At 40.2% G+C, this 27,387-nt stretch overlaps 1 protein-coding gene across 1 annotated transcript in view; it reads left to right on the top strand.

The window, feature by feature from the left end:
• The window catches only part of LOC126195645 (uncharacterized), a 179,396-nt gene extending 152,430 nt beyond the window's left edge, over window positions 1–26,966 (top strand). Inside the window, exons 4-5 of the mRNA XM_049934269.1 lie at window positions 24,363–24,375; window positions 26,785–26,966. Coding sequence (XP_049790226.1) covers window positions 24,363–24,375; window positions 26,785–26,966 — 195 coding nt within the window. The remainder of the gene's footprint in view (window positions 1–24,362; window positions 24,376–26,784) is intronic.
• Window positions 26,967–27,387: the final 421 nt, after the last annotated feature.

Below are 27,387 nucleotides of genomic sequence, written 5' to 3'. Positions count from 1 at the left end.
ATAATTTTGCGAACTCTATATGGACCGTTATAAAGCAGAAAAAATTTGCGACACAAGCCCTTACCTTTATGAGACAAACGGTGAGACTTAATTAACACCTTTTGACCAACTGACAAGGTTTTTAAACGACCAGGACGTTTAGCTGATTTCTCTCTTCTAGCAGCCGCAGATGCAATATTTTGCACAGCCAGGGGTTCACAACTTCAGAATGCCGCAGTTTCCGTGTAGGCGTAAAAGGAACGATTTCAGAAATGCGATTTGTCGATGCTTTATTTTTTTATATCAGTATAGGCGGTAAAGAAGTTGAATAATTAGGGAGTTCATTCAGAATATTTTGAAAAATATGAAGATACTGATCCCAAGTTCTGTGATTCTGATGACAATAAAGTCGACACAATTTATTGATTTCTTTCATCCATCTCTCTCAAGCGTTAGATTGAGGGTGAAAAAGTGAAATGAAAATTGGTTTAATCTTACGACGCCGTAGAGTACGAAGCCAAATTTTAGAGCGAAACTGTGATCCATTATCTGATATAACCTTATCAACATGACCCACTTCTTTAAGAAAATGTTTGATGAAAGCGTTAGATACTGAACGAGCTGTTGCTTTGCGTAAAGGCGTAAAACACACATATTTTGATGTCAATTCCACTGCTACCAAAATGTACGCAAAACCATTAGTAGAACGAACCACTGGACCGAACAAATCGACTGCAGCCATGTCCTTTAATTTCGCTGGAATGATAGGAAACAACGGTGCTCTGTGAGAAATAGTTGGCGGCTTAGCCTTTGACATAATTTGCATTTGGCAAGAACAGATCGAATACGTTTTTCCAAATTACTGAAGTAGCAATTTTCTCGTAATTTATGAAAGCATTTTCTGGGACCAAAGTGTGCATAACTGAAATGTGTATACCAAATCAATTTATTAACCCACTCATCAGGAATGCAAACTAACCAAACAGAGTTGTCAACTGATTTTCGTTTAAGAAGAATATCATTGCGAACTAAATAATACTGTCTAATCGCTACGCTTTCCTTTCTCCTACACTTCTCCTTAATGTCCTTCCAGATTGGATCCTTGTTTTGCTCCATAGCGATGCCCTGGAGCGAAGACGAAATAAAATTTTCAAACGCAACACCTTGAATATACATCAAACAATAATTGTTTTCTTTGCGGTCCTCTTCAGCACTTTGTTTTAAACCCATAGGTGCACGTGATAAAGCATCAGCAATAATATTTGGAGAACCCTGTATGTAAACAATACTAAAATCAAATTGCTGTAGATACAGCGCCCATCGTGACAATCTTCCATGTGTTAATTTTGTTGAAATAAGAAATTCCAGAGCTCGATGATCGGTGTAAACCTTAGTATGTCTGCCATACAAAAATATGCGAAATTTTGTGAAAGCCCAAACAACAGCCAAGGCTTCAAGTTCCGTAATCGAATAATTCTTTTCTTATTTAGAGAGAACACGACTTCCAAATGCAATAGTTTTCTGTACTACAACGCCGTTTTCTTCTATCTATTGAAATAAGTGTGCACCTAGTCCTTTGTATGATGAGTCCGTCGCCAAACAAAAATCTTTAGATAAATCCGGATGTGAAAGAAGTGGAGCAGCAACTAAAGCATCACGAAGTTGTTCAAATTCTGATTGAGCTTCCTCATCCCAACACCAATTAGAATTCTTTCCAGGTAGTTCACATAAACGAGGTGTGGCCAAATCGTCCAATGTAACACAAAGCGTCTAAGAAAATTACAGACACCAAGGAAACTACGAACATCACGTTTTGTGGTAGGAACAGCATAATTACGAATAGCGTCTAGTTTCTCTGGATCAGGAAGAATACCTTCTGTAGACATAATATGACCAAGGAATTTCACCTGAGAACGACCAAAGTCAGATTTTTCCAAGTTCACTGTAATGCCAGCTCTGGCAAAAATACGTAATAATGAATCCAAAATTTTGTTATGCTCACTCCAAGAACGTTTAGCAATAAGAAAATCGTCAACATATGAAGTAATATTATAACGAAGATAAACAGTAAAATTTCGTTTAAACCACGGATGAATGCTGCTGAAGATACAGTAAGTCCAAACGGTAATTTCCGAAATCACTTTTGGGTAAAATAGTCATATCCGGTTATTCTTTACCGACTCCTTTAGATAGATTGATAGTTGAAGAGTTGTTTTGATAGATACAAATAATAGTAAAAGAGTAGGCAGCGGCGCAGAAAACTAAAAGGGAAATAGCACCACTGCATCTCGGGGCCCTGTGCACTCTACGACACATATTCACTTAGTTTAGTGAATCCCCTGAGGACATAAATAGCCGCACATAAATTCCAGTTTGTGACTTAGTGGCCAATTTGGTGGAAGTGTGTACATAAATTGATCTAACCATGAACATGGATGTATGTCATTCTTAGAATTGCGAAAGATCTTCAATTTCTGAACAGTGAAAAAGTGTTTATAGTCAAAGTTTTCGCCTCGTGGCGACAAAGACCTACCGCGTCTGTCCCAGTCCCAATTTCGATTATTGTCAAGTTCGCGGGCCTGGCGCTCTCTTGTTGCTTCTCGTAAATGTGAAACGTCCCCTTTGTACAATTATACATGACTGTGCTTAAACTGACACACAATATTTTTAGCGCAACGCAATCTGACTTTCAAAAATTCCTACAAAAGAATGGCCCTGACTAACATTAACCTATACCTTTCACAAATCACTTACCTCACCAAAAATCTTCGTTACTCGAACTACTGCATAACAGCGAGCGCCACTACTGCCAGCTAAATAAAAGATTCAAACTACTGAAGGCACTAACTACTGATAGGCATAGTTAGCAAATGAAAGATTTTGATAGAGAACAAACAATGTATTTACCTTAATAGTCATCAAAAGTCATAATATATATAGGAGTTCATAACATCCATTCTTACAAATGACAAAACTCCGCCATTTCTCTCCCCACATCCACCACTGCTGGCGGCTCACCTCCAACTGCGCAACGCTACGCGCTGTTAACATCCAGCTGCCGCTGCCCAACACTACAATGGCAGACAACAATGCAAACTAGCCACAGACTGCACACAGCACAGCCAGTGATTTTCATACAGAGCGCTACGTAACGTTGCCAATAAGAAAACATAAACAGCCTACTTACATAGCCCCCATGCTCCCCATAAAAAAATTTTACAAATTGTTTTGGGCACTGGCCAATACAGATTTGAAAAAAATTTTCATAATTACAGTAAGAAAGATATCAAATGCACACACTTCTTGATACAATGTTGGTCAAAAGCTAAAATCTTCTCACAGTCCATAAAGACAGTCCTGATCATTCATCACAGTAACATTGCAGTGTTTTTCTCAAAGTCTGAGCAGTAAAAGAAAATGCACACGGAAGTAGTGGATTTCTATGCAATCTTGAAGAAGTAGTGTTGTCCTTCCAACGGAAAGACAGTGCTGACTCTTGACATGCAGACAGGTATTGGTCCACAACAAAGCAAACCCACAGCAGAGTCAGTCGAAATTTTGAAGAGTATTGGTAGGTAGGTCATCACAGAGCACACCCACTGTAGTCCTGGTAGAGATTACGGTACTGGTGGGCCACCAGAGGTGCAGACCCACTGCAGTCCTTGTAGAAATAATGGTACTGGTGAGTCAGCAAAGGTGTAGACCCACTGTAGTCCTTGTAGAAATGGCCAGCAGCCATCTGTTGTGACTGTGCAGGTGCACAATCACCATTGAAGAGTCTTGCGGATAATATAGCAAGTCCATAACCACCACTTGTGCACTCACAAAGTTTTTGGAATTGTCCTCAGAACCAGTAATGCTGTTATCCAGTCCCTTGCTGAATTATTAACACATGTGCAAACACTGACAGTCCCTACTTCTCACATATTTTGCATATACAATGACCATCAGAAATTTGATGAACTGGTGTCAATTACGATTTTATAACATAAGAATACAATTACAAAGGTACAAAATACATCATTAAAGGACATAACAATATAGATAACATTTGTAGTAAAACAGGCTTTACAAAAGAATAGAAATAAACATGTATATCAGTGTTACAGGAATTATGACATAAGTACATATATGAAATAATGAGAATAGTTTTCGAAACATTAATTTCACACTTGAGCACAGAAACAGAACAGTATTAACAATGTCTAACATCTTTACAAATTAAATAACATATTATTAATGCAAATTATATTTGAGGATAACAGTATTCCTCATCATAGTTCATGTAGCTGAGTATTTGAAAAATCCTATAACATAAGTCGTATCACATAAACATATAAAGACAGGAAGAACATAAATAAACAAGGGTACACCAACACATAGTGGGATAACACAAGGAAAGGACAGGGTTTGTTGTACTGCAGTATTTTGCAAACAAAACTTTCTTTACTTCTCGGAGATCTCCCTTCGTTCTTCATTATTTCCAAAAAGTCCTATCTATACCTGCTTTCTGTACTATTCTCGTATAACCTCTCAGTGCATTTCTTCAAATTCATCGCAACTCATATTCTTATATAGTCTACCCCCTCGTAAGCTAACTTAAATCTACTGAGCTCAGATGCTAAACTAAGGGACGAGGCAATGCAGCAGTACAAAACAATTAACACAAACAGCAATGACAAAATATTCAAATTGGCCAAGCAAGCAGCAATATTACAACTAATATTACGCAATGAGCAGCAAACAAGAAAAATAAATCAGTAGTAAAACTGGCTTAACAGAGTAATGTAAAGTGAAATTTAGTAGTACTATGCCTGGCAAACAGCAGAAGCAAATGCAATAAATTATATCTAAGCATGACAAAGCTCAAGCAGAAAAATATTACAGTAAAGACAACAATGCAGATAAGGGAAATGTCTATTCACATCTTAATATCTATGTCATTAAAGTGGTGCACCACAATTTATTCTACAAAATAAATTACGAAGTACTTGAAAAGAAAATTATGAATGCAGTTCCTGTGAAGGTAAATGTCTTTTTGTGCTCCCTCATTTTTTTAAAAAAAATTATTATTTACTCGATCTGTAGACAGAAAATATTTATATTAGTACATCTATTTTATTTTAACCAATGCTGCAGCGCAGCTAGAAACTAGATATTAAACAAATTGAGTAAATAAGTACATAAAGCAAGCCATATGGCATTTCTCTCAACTAGCAAGACAATAGTCATGAAATGTTTCTCATCGTTTCATTAGGCATTTTAGTAAATATCATAAATTAAGAGCTCCACAGTATAATCATATGTTTTCAAGTTTGAGCGTGTCGTATTTGCGTTGCTTTCTACAAAGGCATGACAATAGCGAGGTTAATGGTATCTTTTTTTCTCTGCCTAATGGCTTTTTCTCAAGGCGGCTGGCACACCTGGCCGCTCACAACGCATTACGTCACGGTCACTTACCTTTCTTACCGAAATATTTACGACAGCAGTTTCCGCTACAGTGACAGTCTCATATAAAAATATTTCACAGGTCAAGAATTTGCGTTACAAATCTGTAGAAACAAAATCCTATTGATATAACAGTGTCCAAAAAATTTTCATAGGCATTGTTATACATTCACGCATTTACATACATTTCATAACTCTTAAAGTACGATTCTTGGTTTCCAACATCCTTTTTCACAAGTCAGAGGCCCTAACCACTATTCATTACTCCTTACCTTATTACACATATACATATTCGTCGACACGTCAATGTTGCGACGACACTTCAATATTTCATCGTAATAAATACATGGCATAATCAAATTCCTCATATAGCATCAGCTTATTGATCATAAACATACCTCAGCAGCATAATACACATCGTCGTCTTAAAAATAACATCATAAAACCTCAGTCAAATCTCAAAAACGTCGTAGCTTTCTGCAATAATTTAAACAAATTCTCTGCTCATGTCAAAAGTGTCATCTGCCTCAAACGTACTTTAAAAATCGTGATCCCATACCAAATATATCATTCAAAGTTCTCATAATATCACAATGGGTCTGAAAAAATATGAACAGTTCACAAAGTACAGACAAAATATAATTTTGTAAGTGTGAAGTTATACAACGGTGTAATTACCTAAACATCTGTCACTGATGTAGTAAAAAAAAGTTTGTCTCTCAGTTAAATGATCAGATAGCTGTGTAATTTATGTGTTACAGAAATATGGTACCGGTGTGTAAAGCTGTATAAGCAAATACCATATTAGCTAGGGCTCCTTGTGCTTGCCAACACATGGTACACAAAGTAAGCGTGTACCCCCCTGAGGATTAATGTAATTATACCCTCAGGTGTTACAGATTACAGCAATGGAATGAAATGTATCATGGAAAACTTTCTTTGTAATTCAAAAATCTTAAAAAATAAATGGCTTAAGTACAAAATTAATCTCTCAAATGCGTCTGCTGTAGCGCTAAATGTGCGTCTTGCTGTAAGATAATTCTGTGGAAGTGTCGTAGTTATCGTCCTCTGTAAGCAAAGTTCTGCTGAAGTCAATATACTTACCTCATCATAAACGAAAGTGAAATGCTTTGCGTATGGATACCGTAGTTATTACGTACCTTACTGTGATCAAGAAAGGACTATAATGTAACGTATTGTTGTGCTACGAAAAAGGCTGTCTCATTGTAGCTATACCACAAAAGTTACTACTAAAACATGTTTTACTTTCCAGAATAATACAGAAAAACTGTGCAGAAATAAAACAGACACACTGCAAAAGCAACATTGTAAATTGTCACTCATTAGTAGCGTCATGATAAAATCGTGTAGCTGTCACATAAACTAACCACTGTGTCACCTGGTATCTCACAGAAAGTACTTTAAATCCAGAATGTATTTTCAAGTAAACCAAAATGTTGCATTAAAATCTCATTAGCAGTACCAGTATATGTTCTAAGTATGTAAGCCTTATAGTCGTTACATAATCGTGCAACTAACATGCAAGAATGTACAAATAACAACACTGTGTCGTCTGTTCACTACAACAATGCATTCGTAATTTCTGTTTAAAAATGTTCCCTAGGTTCTAGACTGGATAGTTAACTTCAAAACATTGTTGCATGTTAACAGTTTCTCAGTGTGACAAATTGTACTAATACGTGAAGTGAAAGTTTTATGGCAAAGACAAAGTTAAAAAGCAGATTATCTTTCAATAAACGGTTTTACATGTGAAATGTGGTGTAAACCTTTACTCTTCCTAGTATGCAGAGTTTCAACTTTGACGGAATTATCATGTGGTATACGTTGGTAAAGAATACTGGAATTTTTCTCAAGGTTAGCGTGTATGCTATTTTTCCCTGAGCCAGCCGGCGCAGGTGGATGCCTGCGGTGCGAGTCATTGTCTGTTTCTTTGTTGGCATGCGTCGTTATTGGGATTTGGAGACCTAACTTCTACAAATTCACCTTGTCGAGAGGACCCTGCTCTGTTTGAATCCCGCCAGTTCTGATGCACTTCAGGTCTGTCGATACGATCATATCGTCTGTCGTCATGTCGGTAGATTCCATAGTTTCTTTCTTGTCGGTCACGAGGTGGAGAATTCCTCCCTGAATCGTAACTGCGCGCTGGACCTTTGCGTCTAAAGTTATTCTGTCTCCCGTGATAATAATAGTTCTGGTTGCCAAATTGTCTGCTTCTATGATTGTCTCTGTCATATTCACTACTATGGAAATGCGATCTTTCTCTGTAACTATTACTCTGCCAGTGGTTGTCATATGGGCGGTGTCTGTTTTGTTCACGATTTGCGTTGTAAGAATAGCCTTGTTGTGTCCAGTTATTATTTCTTTCATCGCGGAATTGCGACGGATGTGACCTGTAATTGTTGTATTCCTGTTTTCGTGTTCCGCGATTATCAGTGTCAATTTCCAGTTCTTGTAACAGTCCCTGAAAAGCTTCAATGTCGTCTTTGCAACGTCCTGCCAAAATAATATGTTGTAAATGTTCAGGTAATTTGATTAAGCAAATGCGGATGAGTTCTGAGGGGCTGTATGGGTTTGGCAGGTACTGATTCTTGTGCAACATGTCTTCAAAATATTTCACAAGACTGGAAAATTCAGATTGTTCGAATTGTTTCATCATTATGATGCTATGTTTTACTCGGTCTTGTGTAGTTTGAGACCAATATGCTGAGAGGAAGGCACGGTAAAATTCTTCTTCACTGTGACAATCGTGAATGACCGATCACATTCTTACAGCTGGTTCATTCTCTAAATAGCCACACATAAATTCTAATCTGTGCTCTAAGGACCAGTTGGGAGGAAAACAATGAGAGAATTGATGGAGCCACGCTTGTGGATGAATGTCATTGCCGGAATTCTTAAATGTTTTGAATTTACGTGCAGTAATGAACAGCTTATAGTCAAAATCATCATGTCGGCGAGTCGCATATCGGTCATTGTTACGTCGTTTCGGCGGTTCCATTTCAAAATTCGGTGCACCTTGCCAATTTCTTTTATAATTTCCGAAATGCGCTGTGTTATTATTTTGTGGCTGTTCCGTATTTCTATGTCCCTCTTCCCGTATTGGGGCGCGAGTGTCCTCTGAAATACGTAATTCTTGTATTACCTGTGTCAGCTGATCTTGTACTTCCCGGATTTCTCTTTGGTGTTGCGTATTAATTTGATTCTGATTTTGTTTGAATCCTAATTTGTTCGCACTCTTCTGTGTCATTAAAGACTACCGGTTTTGTGTCATTCAGATTATCATCTACCTTCGTAGATAAATTATTTAGCTGATCCGAAAGTTCAACTACTTTCTCTGATAATGAACTAATTTCCTCCATGTGTCTTTCTGAACCAATTTTCAGAGTATCTACTGTGTTCTTTAAGTTTTCCTGAGTTTTTGCAAGTTGCGTAACCGAATCGGTAGATGCAACTGAGTCAATTTTAGCTTGCAAGGTCTCATGATTTTCATGAACAATAGTTTGCAGTTCTTTTATGGCTGCTTCGTGATTCTGTAATGCATTTTCATGCCGCGAAAAAATAGGTTGAAAATGCTCACAAATTTGTGTTTTTACATCATTACAGACTTTTTGACATTTCGATTCAATGTTATGTAACTCAGTAGTTAAATCTTCACGTGTTTGTTCAAGCTTATGTTCCACTGAGTCTAACTTTTGAAGCTTTTGTTCCATTGCGTCTAACTGTTGCTGTTTTTGCCTCTGGTGTTGTTCCATTGTGTCTAACTTTTGAAGATTTTCTTCCATCGTGTCTAACTTTTGAAGATTTTGTTCCATTGTGTCTAACTGTTGCTGTGTTTGTCTCTGATTTTGTTTCATTTGCTGCATTAATTGCAATAATAATGTATTAGTGTCTGGAATCTGTTCCTCTATGCATTTCGGCAGTGCATTTGCACCGGCAGCATTCACATTTTGACAAGCAGAAAATGTGTTTTGACTTATTTGAGAAAACGGCGAGGCCCCAAAACCTGAATCTACAGTATTTGCAAGACTGTGTCCTGTCATTTTGGATTCCTGAGGCGAGCTGTTGTCGGCCGATCGATCGATAATGCTTCCCTGTTCACTAATTGTTTCACTGTCTAGGCCATTATTTGCCCCCCACTCCATTTCCCTATGCACAATTACCAAATTACTACTTTGAATGTCTGTTAATTCATTACACAGTGGTGCTGATAAGCTACGCTCGTCGTCACTATTATTTCTCAGTTTACTTTGGAGCCTAGTGTTACGTTTTTCACACACCATTACTGTCACAATATTTCACACGATAACACAGAAAAGCACAATTTGAAGAGCAAAAATAAGAAAACACATTAACATAGCATTGAAAATAATATCTAGTTAATTGCAAGCGCAGCTGCGAAATACTTGGTGCAAATCTACATGCATGCCACAACTGCTTTACTGTACAACAATGAAAGACTGCAACTACAAAGGAGATTCTCTCTACAATTACGCGCTAGCAATAAACAAAAGCTACACTAATTACACAAACTACAAAAAAAAATCGGAAGACTCCAGTGAGGTATCCTCGGCTAATGGTCGACATATGAAACGTCCCCTTTGTACAATTATACATGACTGTGCTTAAACTGACACACAATATTTTTAGCGCAACGCAATCTGACTTTCAAAAATTCCTACAAAAGAATGGCCCTGACTAACATTAACCTATACCTTTCACAAATCACTTACCTTACCAAAAATCTTCGTTACTCGAACTACTGCATAACAGCGAGCGCCACTACTGCCAGCTAAATAAAAGATTCAAACTACTGAAGGCACTAACTACTGATAGGCATAGTTAGCAAATGAAAGATTTTGATAGAGAACAAACAATGTATTTACCTTAATAGTCATCAAAAGTCATAATATATATAGGAGTTCATAACATCCATTCTTACAAATGACAAAACTCCGCCATTTCTCTCCCCACATCCACCACTGCTGGCGGCTCACCTCCAACTGCGCAACGCTACGCGCTGTTAACATCCAGCTGCCGCTGCCCAACACTACAATGGCAGACAACAATGCAAACTAGCCACAGACTGCACACAGCACAGCCAGTGATTTTCATACAGAGCACTACGTAACGTTGCCAATAAGAAAACATAAACAGCCTACTTACAAATGAAATAAATTATTTTCTTCAAAGCCCTCTGCTATCTGTGTTTCTAAATTTCTTCTGCTGTCTTTTCCTACGATTTCGCTTTCAATTTGTTTAACTTGCTTTCGTAACGCCTCAAATTCCCTTTTAACGCGTTCATTAAATTTTCCCTGATTTTCAACATGTTACATTCATTCATTTCATTGTTGCCCTTATGGACAGTGTTTGAACTCGAAAATCACATGATGACACAATTTTCACTTCTTTCCTCTCTTCCTCTTCTCTTCCCAAAATCTCTTCATCCTTTGGCTGTGCTCCTGTTTCCTTTGCTCTGTCCATAATGTTCCTGTCTTCTTTCTCTCCTTTACAATAAATTTTGCACTCCTAACTTTGTTTCTGAAGTATTTCCTGTCTCCTATCATTTGCCTGTTGATCCCTATCTGCCTTAAGTCTTCGTCTATTTCATGATACCAATTTGTTTTCTTGCTTGAGCTGTTTACTACATCAAAAATTTTCTTTGTAAGTCGGTTGTTGTCCATTCTCTGTATGTGCCCATAGAAAGTTAATCTGCGTTTTCTGATCGCGTCTGTTAGTCTGTCAGTGTGCTGGTACAGCTCTGCTCTTTGGTAGGTCGCTTCATCCATATGCCATCTCTGTGAATTGGTCCAAATATTTTTCTGAGAATTTTGCGTTCTATTTTTTCTGTGTCTATGATGCCTGATGCTCCCATTGTGGTTGTTTCTGACGCGCACAATGCTTCTGGTAATACAACTGTTTTGTAGTGCCTAAGTTTGGCCTGCCTCGATATGCTTTTCTTATTATAATGTGACCATGTGAGTTTGTATGCCTTCTGGAGTTTCTTCGTTCGTTCCATGTTAGCCGCCTTGTTTGATCCTCCCATTTGTATGTACTCCCCTAAATACTTAAATTTTTCGACTCTTTCTACGGATCCATATACAGTATGCATGGTGTGTACATTGTTGGTCTGTCGTTCCATATATTGTGTCTTCTCGTAAGATACCTGCAGACCTGTTTTGGCAGCTATTTCATGCAAGTATTCCAGTGCTTCCTTTGCCTCCTGTGTATTATTGCTGAGTATGGCTATATCATCTGCAAATGCCAGACATTTTATGATTGTTTTGGTATCACGTGTTCTTCCCAGCTGTATTCCTTTAACTTGTTCCTCCCACTGCTAGATAATTTTGTCTAACACCATGTTGAACAGGATTAGTGAGAGCCCGTCTCCTTGTCGGACACCTGTGTGTATGTGGAAGGGTTCCGAAATTTCTCCCATGAACTTAATCTTGGAGGTAGTGTCTGTAAGCGTCTGTTGTATAAGTGTCCTGGTTTTTCTGTCGATACCATATTCTTCCAGTACGTCAAAGAGTGTCTGTCTGTCTATGGAATCATATGCTTTTTTAAAGTCCACAAGCGTAACTACAGTGTTTCTTGCCTGTCTGACTTTCAAAAGTGTTCTCAAGTTCCAGATCTGTTCGATGCATGATCTCCCTTTTCTGAAGCCCGCCTGGTATTCCCCAATTTGCAGATCTGCTTGTGGTTCTAGTCTGTTTAATAGCACCTTAGAGAAAATTTTGTATGTAACTGGTACTAGCGAAATGCCTCTGTAATTGTTTGGATCTGACTTATCACCCTTTTTATGTAACGGATGGATCAATGCACATTTCCATTCCTCTGGCACTTTCTCTGTGATCCAAATTTCGGAGATAATCTTATGGATTTTTTTGGTGATGTTTTCATCTTGGAGTTTCCAGATCTCGGCGATAATACCATCTTCTCTGGCAGCTCTGTTATTTTTCATTTGTTTTATGATTTCCTCTATCTCTTCTATTGTGGGTGGATCAGAATCGGCATTAGATGTGGTCTTTTGGAATGTTAATTTTCCTGTAGGTTTTTTGCAATTAAGAAGTTTATCAAAGTAATGTTTGAGAATTTTACAGTTTTCTTTTGTGTTTGTTTCCAGGGATCCATCTGTTCTTCGGAAGCAGAGGCTAGGGGGTTGATAGCCTTTAATATTTTCTTTGAAAGTTCTGTAAAAATTTCTTGTGTTATTTCTTTTGAAATCTTCCTCAATTTCTTTTAGTCTGTTATTGTCATATGCTCGTTTTTCCCTTCTGATTTCCTTCGATGCTAGTTTCTGAACTTCGTGAAATTCTTTCCATGTTTCTGAATTTCTGTAGCTACTGAACTTGTCCCATGCTTGCTTTCTTCTCTCAATGGCTTCATCACAATTTGCGTTCCACCACCTATGTTTGCGTTTTCTAGGTGGTTGTCCCCAGCACATAGTCTTCTGAACTGCCTTCGCCAGATCTGTCCATGTGTCTATTGAATGCCTATTAATTTCTTCAACGATTTTATCCCTGTTTATCTTCAAGTATTCCGGATCAGGTTTGACTATTTTGTTTTGCGCTGTCTGTTTCAGTCTTGGGATTGGCCTAATCTTAACTTGTAGCAAATAATGATCAGACTCGAAGACTCCTTTACGTGTTCTGACATTTAGAATTTCCCGCGAATTTTTCTTGGATATGGCCACATGATCAATCTGAAATTCTCCCCACACTGTGTTGGGTGCTTTCCATGTTGTAAGTTTTCGTCTTGGTTTTTGAAATTGTGTTGACATGATTTTGAGGTTAAAGTTTTGACAATATTTTATGAGGTGTTCCCCATTTCTGTTCGTGCGAATATGCGCTGAGTATGGGCCTGTTATTTCTCTGAATTTTCTCTCCTTACCAAGCTGCGCATTGAAATCACCCATTAAAATTTTCACATGTCTTTCTGGTACGTTGTTAGTTACTTCCTCCATGTCTTCCCAGAAGTCTTCAATTTCTTGTGGCTTTTTTCTGTTATGGTCATTTGCAGGTGCATGTGCGTTGATAATTGTGTATGCTTTATTACCTGATTTGAAGGACAGTGTCGAGATACGTTCTGATATTGAATTGAAGTCTATGATGTTATCCATGACTGATTTGTATACTGCAAACCCTGTACCAAACAATAATGGTGTTCCTCTTCTGACCGCAGGTTTACCTTTGTAAATCCTGTAATGTTCTGTGTCGAAATGGTTTTCATCTACGAAGCGCGTCTCTTGAATGGCAAGAATTTTGATGTGAAATTTATCTAGCATGTCTGTCAGTTGTTTTAGTTTTCCAAGTTTGAACAGAGTGTTTGCATTGAGAGTGCCAAGGTAGTGCTTGCGAAGAGGTTTTGAGAAGCTCCGACTCTTCTCCTCATGATGTTCCTGGTCCCCCAGAATCCGATGACCAGGAAAGTCCAGTCCGTTGACTGGGGCCTGGGGTAGCGGATTTCTTTCCATTTGTTCCATCATGATTACTTCAAGTTGAAGTTGGTTGTGGTGACCTTTAACAAGATCACGGTAATTGCAGACTTGATTGTTGAGATCAAGCCATATTTCACTGCCGCACCAACTAGGTAAACAGACGCAGACCACTAGTCGCTGGATACCAGAACAGACACTAATGGATTTCTTGATGTTGTGTGTTTGGTCCACGAGAGCTATTTTATTTCGCTCAAGTTTATTTATATTCTGGTACTCTTCGGTTTCTGCAAATAGCAATGGAGCTGTATCAGCTGAATCTCTGTCCCCATTTAAACTAAGACTTGTCAAATTATTTGAAATCTCCTCAACTCTTTCCGATAAGTCACCTATTTGTTCTTTCTGTTTATTTACGTCTTCCGTAAGTGTCGCGACTCGGGTTTCAGTATTGACTCATTTAGTAGTTAACTGTTCATACTGTTGTGTTAGGTTATTTATTCTGTCATTTGATGCGGATTCCTCGATTCTTTCAAATATTTCTTCCTTATCATGTGCACGTTGTAAATTTAACTCTGAGAATTTTTGTACTATCACGCAACATCTTTCTTCCTGTTCTGTATCATGTTCCTTTTGTCTAATTTCTACCGAAATTAATCTATTATTGTGAGAATTCAGAATCGGTTGTATTTCTTCTCTAATTTCTCTCTTTAATTCATCTTTCATGTTTTTAAAGCATGTCACTATTCGTGAGTTTAACCGTGTTTCCATTGTTCCCATATCAGTTTCTAGCCGTGTTGCCACTGTTTTTAATTCAGATCCTAACTGTGATCCCAGTGAGTCTAACCGTGTTCCCATTGTTCCCATATCAGTTTCTAGCCGTGTTGCCACTGTTTTTAATTCAGATCCTAACTGTGATCCCAGTGAGTCTAACCGTGTTTCCATTGTTCCCATATTAGTTTTAATTGTTCCTATTTGTGATCCCACTGTTTTTAATTCAGATCCCAAATTGAATATTGCACTCATCAACTGCTCCATATTAACTGGTTCGAAATTCTTTTCGCCCCTAACATTTCCCGCAAAACCAGCTTCCTTTGTCATAGCTGTAAAGCTATCTGTGTTTGATACTATTCCAGAATCTTCTGTCGTTAATCTCGTATTCTGAAAATTTTTTGATTGTGAAAAGTTTTGAACTGGTTCCGGACTATTTTCCCTGCTTATTAAATTACTTTCTACTTCATTATTCATCATACTGTTCTCCTGTGTTGGCGAGTTCGCCATGTTAACAATTTCGTCATTCTCACTATCCATCATTTTTGCCTTTTTCATCGATCGCGTAATCATTTACAAAACATACAAAACTCGTCACTATACGAAAATTACACACAATATGACACTTTATCACCAACAATACTATTCACACGAAATGCTTCCCGACAAACACGATTAACGAACAATTGAAATCTTCATAATTGCACAAAATTGTCAAACCCTATACAAATTTCCGTTAACACAATTAATTAATTAAGTCCCCAGCAACTATAAAGTGTAACTGTTCTGTGTGTGGAAGTGTGATTCAATGTACACATCTGGCACGGTTCTTCCTCAATACGACAAGATGCTTTAAACGCCATTTACAATGAAGTAATTAAAAAAAACCAGAAATACTATGATTGCACATAGAAACCAGAATTACACTCTAATACATGAACACAAGCCAGATGCTTTGTTGACTGAACCTGTGACCAAGAGGTATTGTTATTTAGGAGATTTGAAATACAAAAATTTTTTTATTACCTCATATATATTGACGAAAAATACACTCTGATCATTAAAACATCCCCAATCGAACAGCCTCGGCTGTCTAGCCCATCAGAACAACTGCACACGACGTGCTCACAACTAGTACTGCTATCGACATGCTCTCAATAAACACTGACTACTGCAACCTCAGAACTACTACTGCCCACAGCAACTTCTGAACAAGCACTGCCAGTGGAGGCGGCGGAATAAAACTCTTTGGCGCAATCTATGGCGCTGTGACTCAGTGTAGCCACCTTTCAACAGTACGAACAACAAGATGTTTTGGTCAGTGTCTCTCTTGCTTACCTTGCCACGTTTCACGTGTCCACATAAATGGAATGTAGCCTGATCACTGAACACCGAAGACGAAAAGAAATTGTTAATCCCCAGACAAAGAATAGATCCGCAGAACTATACTCGTTGTTTCTTACCGCCGTCCAAAATGGACCAAATGGCTCTAAGCACTACGGGACTTAACATCTGAGGTCATCACTCCCCTAGACTTACAACTACTTAAACCTAACTAACCTAAAGACTTCACACACATCCATGCCCGAGGCAGGATTCGAACCTGCGACCATAGCAGCAGCGCGGTTCCGGAATGAAGCGCCTAGAACCGCCTGGCCACAGAGGCTGGCCTTACCGCCGTGATGAAGGGCTTGTATCAATTGAATCCTGCGTGAAATGATAATTAATCATGACCCTACGCTGCCGACAGACGTTGATGTACTTCAACAGGGACAGTTGAAAATATGTGCGCCGACTGGGACTCGAACCCGTGATCTCCTATTTACATGGCAAACGCTCTATCCATCTGAGCCACCGGGAGTACAGAGGATAGTGCGACTGCAGGGACCTACCTCTTTCACACACCTCATGAGACCCCCATTTCCAACTTAATGTCCACACACTACATTCGTAGTGCCCCTGCTCATTACACTCGTTTGGCCGGCCGGGGTGGTCGAGCGGTTCTAGGCAGTATAGTCTGGAAACGCTCGACCGCTACGGTCGCAGGTTCGCATCCTGCCTCGGGCATGGATGTGTGTGATGTCCTTAGGTTAGTTAGGTTTAATTAGTTCTAAGTTCTAGGCGACTGATGACCTCAGAAGTTAAGTCACATAGTGCTCAGAGCCATTTGAACCATTTCATCATTACACTCGTTACTCGCGGCAGATAATCTTACCGAGTCCCGTAAGAGTTGGGGCAATATGTGTACATCCGCACAGAAGAAGAAGGTCAATGGCCGATTAGCCTTAACTATATGAAGATGGTATCTGTTCTTTCGGACATGTCCACGAAAATGACGTGCTACAGACGCGAAATTTAACCGACAGGAAGAAGATGCTGTGATATGCAAATGATTAGCTTTTCAGAGCATTCACACAAGGTTGGCGTCGGTGGCGACACCTACAACGTGCTGACATGAGGAAAGTTTACAACCGATTTCTTCCGACTTTGATAAAGGTCGGATTGTAGCCTATCGCGATTGCGGATTATCGTATCGCGACATTGCTGCTCGCGTTGGTCGAGATCCAATGACTGTTAGTAGAATATGGAATCGGTGGGTTCAGGAGGGTAATACGGAACGCAGGGCTGGATCCCAACGGCCTCGTATCACTAGCAGTCGAGATGACAGTGATCTTAACTGCATGGCTGTAACGGATCGTGCAGCCACGTCTCGATTCCTGAGTCAACAGACGGGGACGTTTGTAAGACAACAACCATCTGCACGAACAGTTCGACGACGTTTGCAGCAGCATGGACTGTCAGCTCAGAGACCAAAGCTGCGGTTACCCTTGACGCTGCATCGCAGACAGAAGCGCCTGCGATGGTGTACTCAACGACGAACCTGGGTGCACGAATGACAAAACGTCATTTCTTCGGATGAATCCCGGTTCTGTTTACATCATCGTGATGGTCGCATTTGTGTTTGGCGACATCGCGGTGAACGCACATTGGAAGCGTGTATTCGTCATCGCCATACTGGAGTATCACCCGGCGTGATGGTATGGGGTGCTACTCGTTACACGTCTCGTACGTCTCTTGTTTGCATTGACGGCACTTTGAATAGTGGACGTTACATTTCAGATGAGTTACTACCCGTGGCTCTACCCTTCATTCGATCCCTGCGAAACCCTACATTTCAGCAGGATAATGCACGACCGCATGTTGCAGGTCCTGTACGGACCTTTCTGGTTACAGAAAATGTTCGACTGCTGCCCTGGCCAGCACATTCTCCAGATCTCTCACCAATTGAAAACGTATGGTCAATGGTGGCCGATCGACTTTCTCGTCACAATACGCCAGTCATTACTCTTGATGAACTGTGGTATCGTGTTGAAACTGCATGGGCAGCTGTACCTGTACACGCCATCCAAGCTCTGTTTGACTCAATGCCCAGGCGTATCAAGGCCGTTATTACGGCCAGAGGTGGTTGTTCTGGGTACTGATTTCTCAGGATCTATGCACCCAAATTGCGTGAAAATGTAATCAAAGGTCAGTTCTAGTATAATATATTTGTCCAATGAATACACGTTTATCATCTGCATGTCTTCTTGGTGTAGCAATTTTAATGGCCAGTAGTGTAAGAATCCTGTGTAGTTTGAAGAGTAACGTCACCGCAAAACACACCAGCCACATACGAGACGTGTCTAACTCATGGCTGACACGACGAGTAGACTCTTGTGAACTATGCGCCAAATTCTGTTGAGTGTGCTCTGAGTCTATTAGCACAAGGGGGCGACGCGTGGATTTCCCTTTACGTAAACAACCAGCGCCTTGAAGCAGCTGGTGCCATCGTTGAATGCTTTGAGCTGCAGGAGGAACACTGCCGCTCTGGCGGCGAATACCACGCCGTACATTTGCAAACGAATTGAAAGGGAATACAGACACCGTCTTTTGTTACTGTGTTTTCACTATCTAGAGCATGGGCGTCCGCAGAAGAATTTTCCTTGAGCAGAGAAAATTCAAAGTTTACCGGGTTTGATGTAACTGATTCGGTAGAATTCAACACGTACTTTGCCCCAAGGTCTAAATTTGACAAAAAATACACAAAGCTTACTTTGTCTGGAAAGACTGATAACTATTTGCTAGTGTTTAGTGTTCTTAGGGTAGTACATTTTGATACGTGAGTAGGAAGCATATTTCAATGACATAAACAAAATACATCTTTTTATGTTATTAACATGAAAATGGACCCCACCTTTTTAATTCGACAATAGGGAATTACATACTCTGAATTCCGATTATCCAGCGTTTTGTGAAATGAAGCTACTGGTCGTCAATATTCACAAAAGTCATTTTCTCAAACTCCCATCATGTTAAGTTGAAGCTGAAAATTAAAAACCTTCAATAGGAGAAAACGTTATAATGATTGAGGAAGTCCCGCTGGAATCGACAAAAATGCCACATTAATACTCCGCGAAGTGGAGAAAGAGGGAATAAAATTTTAAAAGGGCTTATTCAATATTCAACTTTTATGCCATCTACACCACTTTACTTCTAAAACTTCACATCCGTTCATCTTAATAGATTAAGTGTATTACTTTCATGACTTCTGTTTGTTATTGTCGGCTGGCATAACAGGAGTTGAACAAAAAATATGAATGTTACTTTTTTTGGTTAGTTAATGTGTATCCTAGGACCAGCATAGGCCTATGACTAGACGACTGTGGGCAGCCTTCCATCAACATCTTCAAACTGGCCGGTAGAATCAACTTGTAGTACCCAACGACTGCACCGGGGAATTCTTAGTATCTCCAGTTTGTCCTCTAAGTATGTAATCAGGCCAGATGGAACGCAGAATTCGTAGCTGTGTGCCTGCTTGCGGCGCTGTGTTACACCCACAGACTCAGGCGATCCCAGTCCTGTGGAACACATTTTTTCGACCTCAATATTTCACACTTTTTCCTTCTCTCCTGGTGCAGAGAATGGTCTTTTTTTCTTCGGTTGGTGTGTTTGGGACTAAGTATGAATGTACACACCTACAACATAGCATGATTGTCTTCTCTCGAGTGTACTACAGTGGCTCTGTCATTTAAAACAGATAACCGAAGCATCAAGTCATCATCGCGAGTTTTCTTTTTCCACAGAGAAATGGCAAACTACTCTTGTGATTCCGCTGTGCATCAAGTGAAGGGGACGTCATTATCTAAACTGGGGATGGATGACTGTTGCGTGTAGGGAATCGGCGGCGGCATCTGTGAGCCATTGTTTTAAGATGAGCTCCTTCCTTCAGCTCGATAAGCGACGAACGAGGAAGCGACAAAAGAAGGATTTTTTGTATAAAATTCCGTATCCATCATTACTACAGACCAGCGCCGAAATTGCCTCCACACCAAGGAATCGGCGTATTCCCCGTGGACAGTGTAAGAACTAAGAAACTTCAAGTTGTATAGTGATTGCCAAAGCTACTGTGTTCCTCGTCGCTGTCAGCAATGTTAAATCTAGTGAATCCCAGACAGTGACAACTAAACTTTCGAGAGGATTCTATAATAAATGAAACGGATGTGTTCAGATTACAGAAGGGGCAAGCAGACACACTCGCCGCTACCCCCACCCCTCCCTGCCGAGCAAACGAACAATCTACACTAGTGATGGGACATAGAAAGACAAATATCGATATTGGGCGTAATCGAACACCATCGAACTAAAAGTTGATATTGACGAAAAGTATCCATATTTCGATATGTCAGTGGCAGAAATTTGGTTTTAAAATTCACACGAATCAAGGCTGCAACTGTGACGATTGGTTTTCTGAATTAATAGTAAAATTAGGGAAAACCAAATTTAATTATACTTTATTTACATATAAGCAGAAAAATGTTAGGAAAACTGGAAAACTTATAGTAAAGCATATGAAAAAATAGAAGAAAGTCACTCAAAACACAGACAACATAAATGAAAAAAAAATCGGTTCCAAAAGTCATTTTCTAAAGAAGTTGAAATGATTAATTTTTGACATGTTCTGCTTTTAATCTACTTCTTTGGCAGAAATCACTGCACCAGCTTTTGAAAATAGTTCTTCTGCTGTAACTGAAGTTCCCACAACAAAGAAATAATTGCTAGCTATCTGATACAGACTGCGCCTATGTTGACACATTTTCCTCTGGGCTGTGAATCAGTTATCTCCTAATCGCCCAGGGGGTCGTATTCGTAAATATACTCATAATTCTGAAGAAGCGTCTTCAATGTATAGACTTACTCATTTGTTTTTAGCCTCTACATTTCCAGTATTTCTGCCAACCTTCGTTTCATGTGATACAAGGTTACGAAAATACGCTACTGACACCAGTCTAAATTTCTCTAAGAATTTCAACGTAAAAATAACAATAGGCACCGTTATTATATTGTAAATATTTCAATATTTAAAAGATAGTAGAACTGAATGTTCCCTATTGTGAGTTAGATGCTGACAGTAATGATATAATCCGATTATATAACTGCAAAATATCGATGTCACCGATATTTCGGTAGGATAATTATCGATTGAAAATATTGAGTTAGTGATTCCGATATATCATTATTTCGTTACATCGCTTTTCGATACGCCAACCCTAATGTGCACCAGGGAGACCTCTACCGTGAACCGCATGTACCGGCAGCTTACAACAGCCACCAAGGTAAACTTTAGTTTCGATGCGTAAATTGAAATTCACCCCAGGTTTCTATCCTTATTCATGTAGTAGATGCTATAGTCTTGCGAAATCAATTAAGTCATTTTGATATACATTGTACTCTATTATCGCTGAAATCGATGCGATACATTACTTATTTCCAGCATAAATCATATTTATGTCTGTTTCATACCAAACTTCCAGTACACTTTTTTCAATTCATCGCATATTTCCCTGTCATATTGGGTGCTTTCTCGTTCCATGACTCTTTGATGAGAACAGACCTAATTCAATTGGCTCTGAGCACTATGCGACTTAATTTATGAGGTCATCAGTCGCCTAGAAGTTAGAACTAATTAAACCTAACTAACCTAAGGACACCACACACATCCATGCTCGAGGCAGGATTCGAACCTGCTACCGTAGCGGTCATTCGGCTCCAGACTGTAGCGCCTAGAACCGCACGGCCACTATGGCCGGCTGAACAGACCTATCTGCGACGTTTTCTGTTGGATGGTATATCGGTCAAATTAGAAGTGGCTAGATAGTCTGGTTCTAACCCTTGTTTTTCTGGTCTTGTCTTCAAACGAGTTTGGAATACCACAACTTGGGAGTCGTTAGTTGACCAGTCCGGTTTTACATACCTCCGTGGAGATAGCAGGAGGGATGGAGACACCTGTTTACACTTTCCACACTGCTTCCGTGAGCACGTCATTAGGCCGCGCTCGTCAGGTATCGGATGATAAGGCGCACACAAATATTTGTGTTAAGTGCGTGCCAATGCTCAGCACCGACGAGAAACAGGTTTCTATGTGTCAGCAGTTATCACTCCTGGAAGGAGTCCACAGACCTATTCTTCAAGAAGACCATTATCCGGCAGCAGCTGCATCATTTCCAAAAATAAATGGTTGAAATGCCTCTGAGCACTATGGGACTCAACATCTGAGGTCATTAGTCCCCTAGAACTTAGAACTACTTAAACCTAACTAACCTAAGGACGTCACACACATCCATGCCCGAGGCAGATTTCAAACCTGCGACCGTAGCGGTGGCGCGGTTCCAGACTGTAGAGCCTAGAACCGCACGGCTACCGCGGCCGGCCATCGTTTCCAAACAGACCAATCTACAACCACGTTACTTGCACAGAATACCCCGTCTTTGTCAAGGATAGTGTCTGTGTGTGTGTGAAATCTTATGGGACTTAACTGGTTCAAATGGCTCTGAGCACTATGGGACGTAACTGCTAAGGTCATCAGCCCCTAAGCTTACAAACTACTTAACCTAAATTACTCTCAGGACAAACACACACACACACCCATGCCCGAGGGCGGACTCGAACCACCGCCGGGACCAGCCGAACAGTCCATGACTGCAGCGCCTCTGACCGCTCGGCTAATCACGCGCGGCGTGTCAAGGATAGTCAGAAGGATACCTGACAGATTACTTTGTTGTATATTTAGATTAGCACGCAAGCTCTCTTTTTATTTTCTCACTTCTTTCCTTTTCCTTCCTTCTTCACGCTATTCATTCTAAACCAGAGTTAGTCAATCTTTTTTAGGTACCGCCACGTTAGTACCACCGTTAGTAGTAAAATTTTCTACTCGCCCATCGGTTCCACAGTACATTACTGTGGAACCGATGGGCGAGTAGGAAAATAACTTTATATTGTAAAATTTATAGAGTTACAGCAAGTTAAAGCGTATAATAATAATTACTTACCAAATACTTTATGTCAAAATTTTACGACAAAGTAATGAAAGTGTTATTAAAACCGCTATCACATACCACCCACCACGGAAGCTAGAATGCCGTTTTTTTCGTAGATTTGATTGGAACATGAATATACTAAAGGATCAAACCAAATAGTGTCGATGGCTCACCACAGATTATCTCACGTTAACTTCGAAGGAGCGAAAAAACTTCGGTTGTTTTCCGATGAATGTGGGTGTCAGAGTAAGTCAGGACGATCATCAGCATGCTATATCATGGTTTTCTTCTCGAAACTAGAAGAAATAGAACTGTCGTTCCCAACAGTGGGCCACTAATTCATCCCATCTGACAGGGTTTTTTGGTAACATCGAAAGACAACTTCACAAGTTGAGTGTCATTGGAAACCCGCCTGCATACATTCAGCACCTTGCGAAATTTGCAAGGGTTGTTCGTCAAGGACAAAATGAATGTCCTGTTGCAGATTGGAAAGAATGCGCTGAAGTCCCAGTAAAACTTATTGGTAACCGGCATTTTCAGATCCAAAAAGCCAAAGCAGTCACGTTCACGAAAAGCTAAAAGAAGAAAATTTGTCTAGTTCGTGGAGAGCCCTTCTACAGTTTTGAAGCTGGAGCCGGTAAGAGCATCCTGAAGAGGGGAAAAAATTTCAGCAAAGCAGACGGACCAACACCAATCACGGCAGGTGTAGATCTTTCAGAAGCCAAACTCGGAGACGTCAAAAAGCTTTTGGAACCCTTCTTTGGTGAAGATTGGGTGACCAACGACAAACTCAAATTCTACACTGAGGTGTTCGTTGACCAGGGAGGCACTCCTAGAGCCGTTCCCTCCGCCGCCAACCCTCAGAACGAGGAAGAAACCGGAAGCGATTCCGAGTTGATGGACAGTGTTGAGTTTGGTGTCACTTACAAGACATTTTCACCCAATTTCATCTTCTAGAACTTTTTGTCGCTGTTTTAACTAAGATGCAACTTTCCGTCAATTTTTTCATTTTCTAAAATTTTGGTGTTATTTCACTAAGATGCAAATTGAAACTCATTTTATTCTCTGCAATGTCTTGTGATGGCAAAATCTCAATAGCATATTTCCTTTTTTTTAAAAAAAAAAAAAAGAAAACACTGTTGAACATTTATTTTTGTCCTGTTTTTGACGTTAAATAAGTCTATTTTTCCTGGTAAGATAATGCCATTTTCGTACCTTTATACGCCAATGTTGTTGAATTTTCAGACTCTTCTTAGAAATAAAACGTATTCTGTTTATATTTGCACTAATTAAATTCCATCCTTCTGTCATCCCTAATGTATCACCGAATAGCGGGTGTAATATTTCTGGCTTTGCAGCCATCATATTCAGGTACAAGAAGCGCTTCTTAGAGCAGTTGAGAAGGCGGCAGTGACGTAATGTAGTGTGAGGTACCGATGGCAGATGGTTTGCTCGGTACGGGTATCGTGAGGAAGACCGCCTAAATTGTGGTCCTTCTCCGCGATTGGCTGCTGCGTTCGGAAGATGCTTGCCAAATGGTAATCTTCTGTTATTAATAGTTGACAAACTAAACAACGTAATTACTTGCATTTCATATTTAAAGCATCTCTCAATAGCGTGTTCTGATTCCATTATTTCACAAGTATTAATAAGCAGCAATTAAATAAACAACTGATAAACTAAAAGGCAAAGGAAGCACTTATGTGATCTTTGGAAAGCGACAACATGGATGGCGGGCGAAGTGGTTCAACTGTAAGATCAGAGCTGGTGCGTCAGTATCGAAGGCGGACATGTTGTTCGCCGCGGTATCAGTTGACACTTAATTTGCAATGTCTAGTTTGTGAATAGAACTGGTTCGGCATTTGTTTCTCTAAAGTGGAGCGTAATTTTACATTTTCTCGTGTTCTGTTAATAAGAAGCGAGTGGCATCCCGTATAAACGAACTGATTGGTAATTTTATCATTGCCAAAACAATAGTTCCTCGCTAAGAGTTTCTTACAGCCTCAAGATTACGGGTTCATGAGGTACGTGCTGTTAGCTGCGTAGGGAACAACAACTGTAGATGACTGCAAGTTGGTGAACATTTATTAGAACTTACGCAGTGGAAGCAAATAGGCACCCTCGTGTACTGCAATCTTATTACAAATGAGATCAGTGACAACGTCATCTGTGGTAACACAGAGGAGGTATGAAGAAGAGCAGCCGGCCGCGGTGGTCTAGCGGTTCTGGCGCTGCAGTCCGGAACCGCGGGACTGCTACGGTCGCCGGTTCGAATCCTGCCTCGGGCATGGGTGTGTGTGATGTCCTTAGGTTAGTTAGGTTTAAGTAGTTCTAAGTTCTAGGGGACTTATGACCTAAGATGTTGAGTCCCATAGTGCTCAGAGCCATTTGAACCATTTGAAGAAGAGCAATATTTAAGAGACAAAGGATTTATGTTACGGACGACATTACGCTTCTCTTTTCCTCTTTATTTCAACTTGCCGTACACGGCATCTCTTGCGAGGAAAATGATTGAAGTGCTTTGGAATTATGAGGATACATTTTATGAGCGAGAACTGTGAACTACAACCGACCAGCGAACTGTGTAAGGGCTGTGATACGTGTGAACAGTTAAGGACCTGACAAGGGAACCTCCCCATCGCACCCCCCTCAGATTTAGTTATAACTTGGCACAGTGGATAGGCCTTGTAAAACTGAACACAGATCAATCGAGAAAATAGGAGGAAGTTGTGTGGAACTATGAAAAAATAATCAAAATATGCAAACTGAGTAGTCCATGTGCAAGATATGCAACATCAAGGACATTGTGTGAGCTCAGGAGCGCCGTGGTCACGTGGTTAGCGTGAGCAGCGCGGAACGAGAGGTCCTTGGTTCAAGTCTTCCCTCGAGTGAAAAGTTTACTTTCATTATTTTCGCAAAGTTATGATCTGTCCGTTCGTTCATTGACGTCTCTGTTCAGTGTAATAAGTTTAGTGTCTGTGTTTTGCGACCGCACCGCAAAACCGTGCGATTAATAGACGAAAGGACGTGCCTCTCCAATGGGAAGCGAAAAAATTTGATCGCGAGGTCATAGGTCAACCGATTCCTCCACAGGAAAACACGTCTGATACATTCTATACGACACTGGTGACGGCATGTGCGTCACATGACAGGAATATGTTGTCGACCCACCTAACTTGTACACTTGGCGAATGGGTAAAAAGATTCTTCTACCTTGCCCGATTTAGGTTTTCTTGTGGATGCGATAATCATAAATTAAATAAAATAAACTAAACTTTTCGCTCGATGGAAGACTTGAACCAAGGACCTCGTGTTCCGCAGCTGCTGACGCTAACCACGGGACCACAGCGCTCCTGAGTTTACGCTGTCCTTGATGTTACCTATGTTGCACATGAACTACTCAGTTTGTATATTGTGCTTATTTTTTTCATAGTTCCACACAACTTCTTCCTGTTTTCTCGATTGATCTGTGTTCAGTTTTTCAAGGCCTATCCACTGTGCCAACTTATAACTAAATCTAAGGGGGGTGCGATGGGGAGGTTCCCTTGTGAGAACTGCATGGGAACTGTGATAAGTAGGCCTGGAATTGTGTTTGAACTGTTTTTGAGCTTTAGTTGAACTGTAATAAGTGAAGCTGCAAAATCAAATTTTCCACTGCCACGAAAGTACTATCGGTGTAAAGCAGGAAATGTAGTGCGGAAGTGCAACGCGAATAAAAGTTAACGTTGTGCGCGCGGTCCATGGGATTACGTTATTAATCATCACTTCAAGATTCTTCAGGTTACGAGACGGCGCAGCACGCAGACAGCAGGTGCGGCGGCGGCCAGCAGCTGCCGGCGCTGTTGACACTATACAGCGCGCTGGAAGTGACAGCTTCAGGACATCACGACGGCGCAGTCGCAGCCGGTGGTGCGGCCCACAGCTACGAGAAGCACCGGCACTACGTCGAGGAAGAAAAGTAAGTGTTAAGTGTTGCGCTTGCATATAGCACTCTAAGATTTGTAGTTGGAACATTAGGATGTCTGGGGAAAGGGAAAAAAGATAAGCTCTGAGAACTAGAGGAGGAGTTCAGTCTCACAGTTGTGGTGGTGAACTGCCGGGACAGATACAAATAAACGGTGGTGAAGTCAGATATGGGTTCATTGATATGTCGAATGTTGTCACAAGTAACCAAAGTGAAAATGTAAATTCTAACTTTGGTGATGAATTCCAAACAGCAAATTCAATAACCAATAATCACGTTGAGAATTTTTGAAGTAAATAAATGGCCCTGAGCACTATGGGACTTAACATCTGTGGTCATCAGTCCCGTAGAACTTAGAAATGCTTAAACCTAACTAACCTAAGGACATCACACACATCCATGCCAGTGGCAGGATTCGA

The sequence above is a fragment of the Schistocerca nitens genome, chromosome 7 (assembly GCF_023898315.1).
Source record: "Schistocerca nitens isolate TAMUIC-IGC-003100 chromosome 7, iqSchNite1.1, whole genome shotgun sequence".
Lineage (NCBI taxonomy): Eukaryota > Metazoa > Arthropoda > Insecta > Orthoptera > Acrididae > Schistocerca > Schistocerca nitens.
Note: the sequence above shows the minus strand (reverse complement) of the source record. Positions and strands in the feature narration are given on the sequence as shown.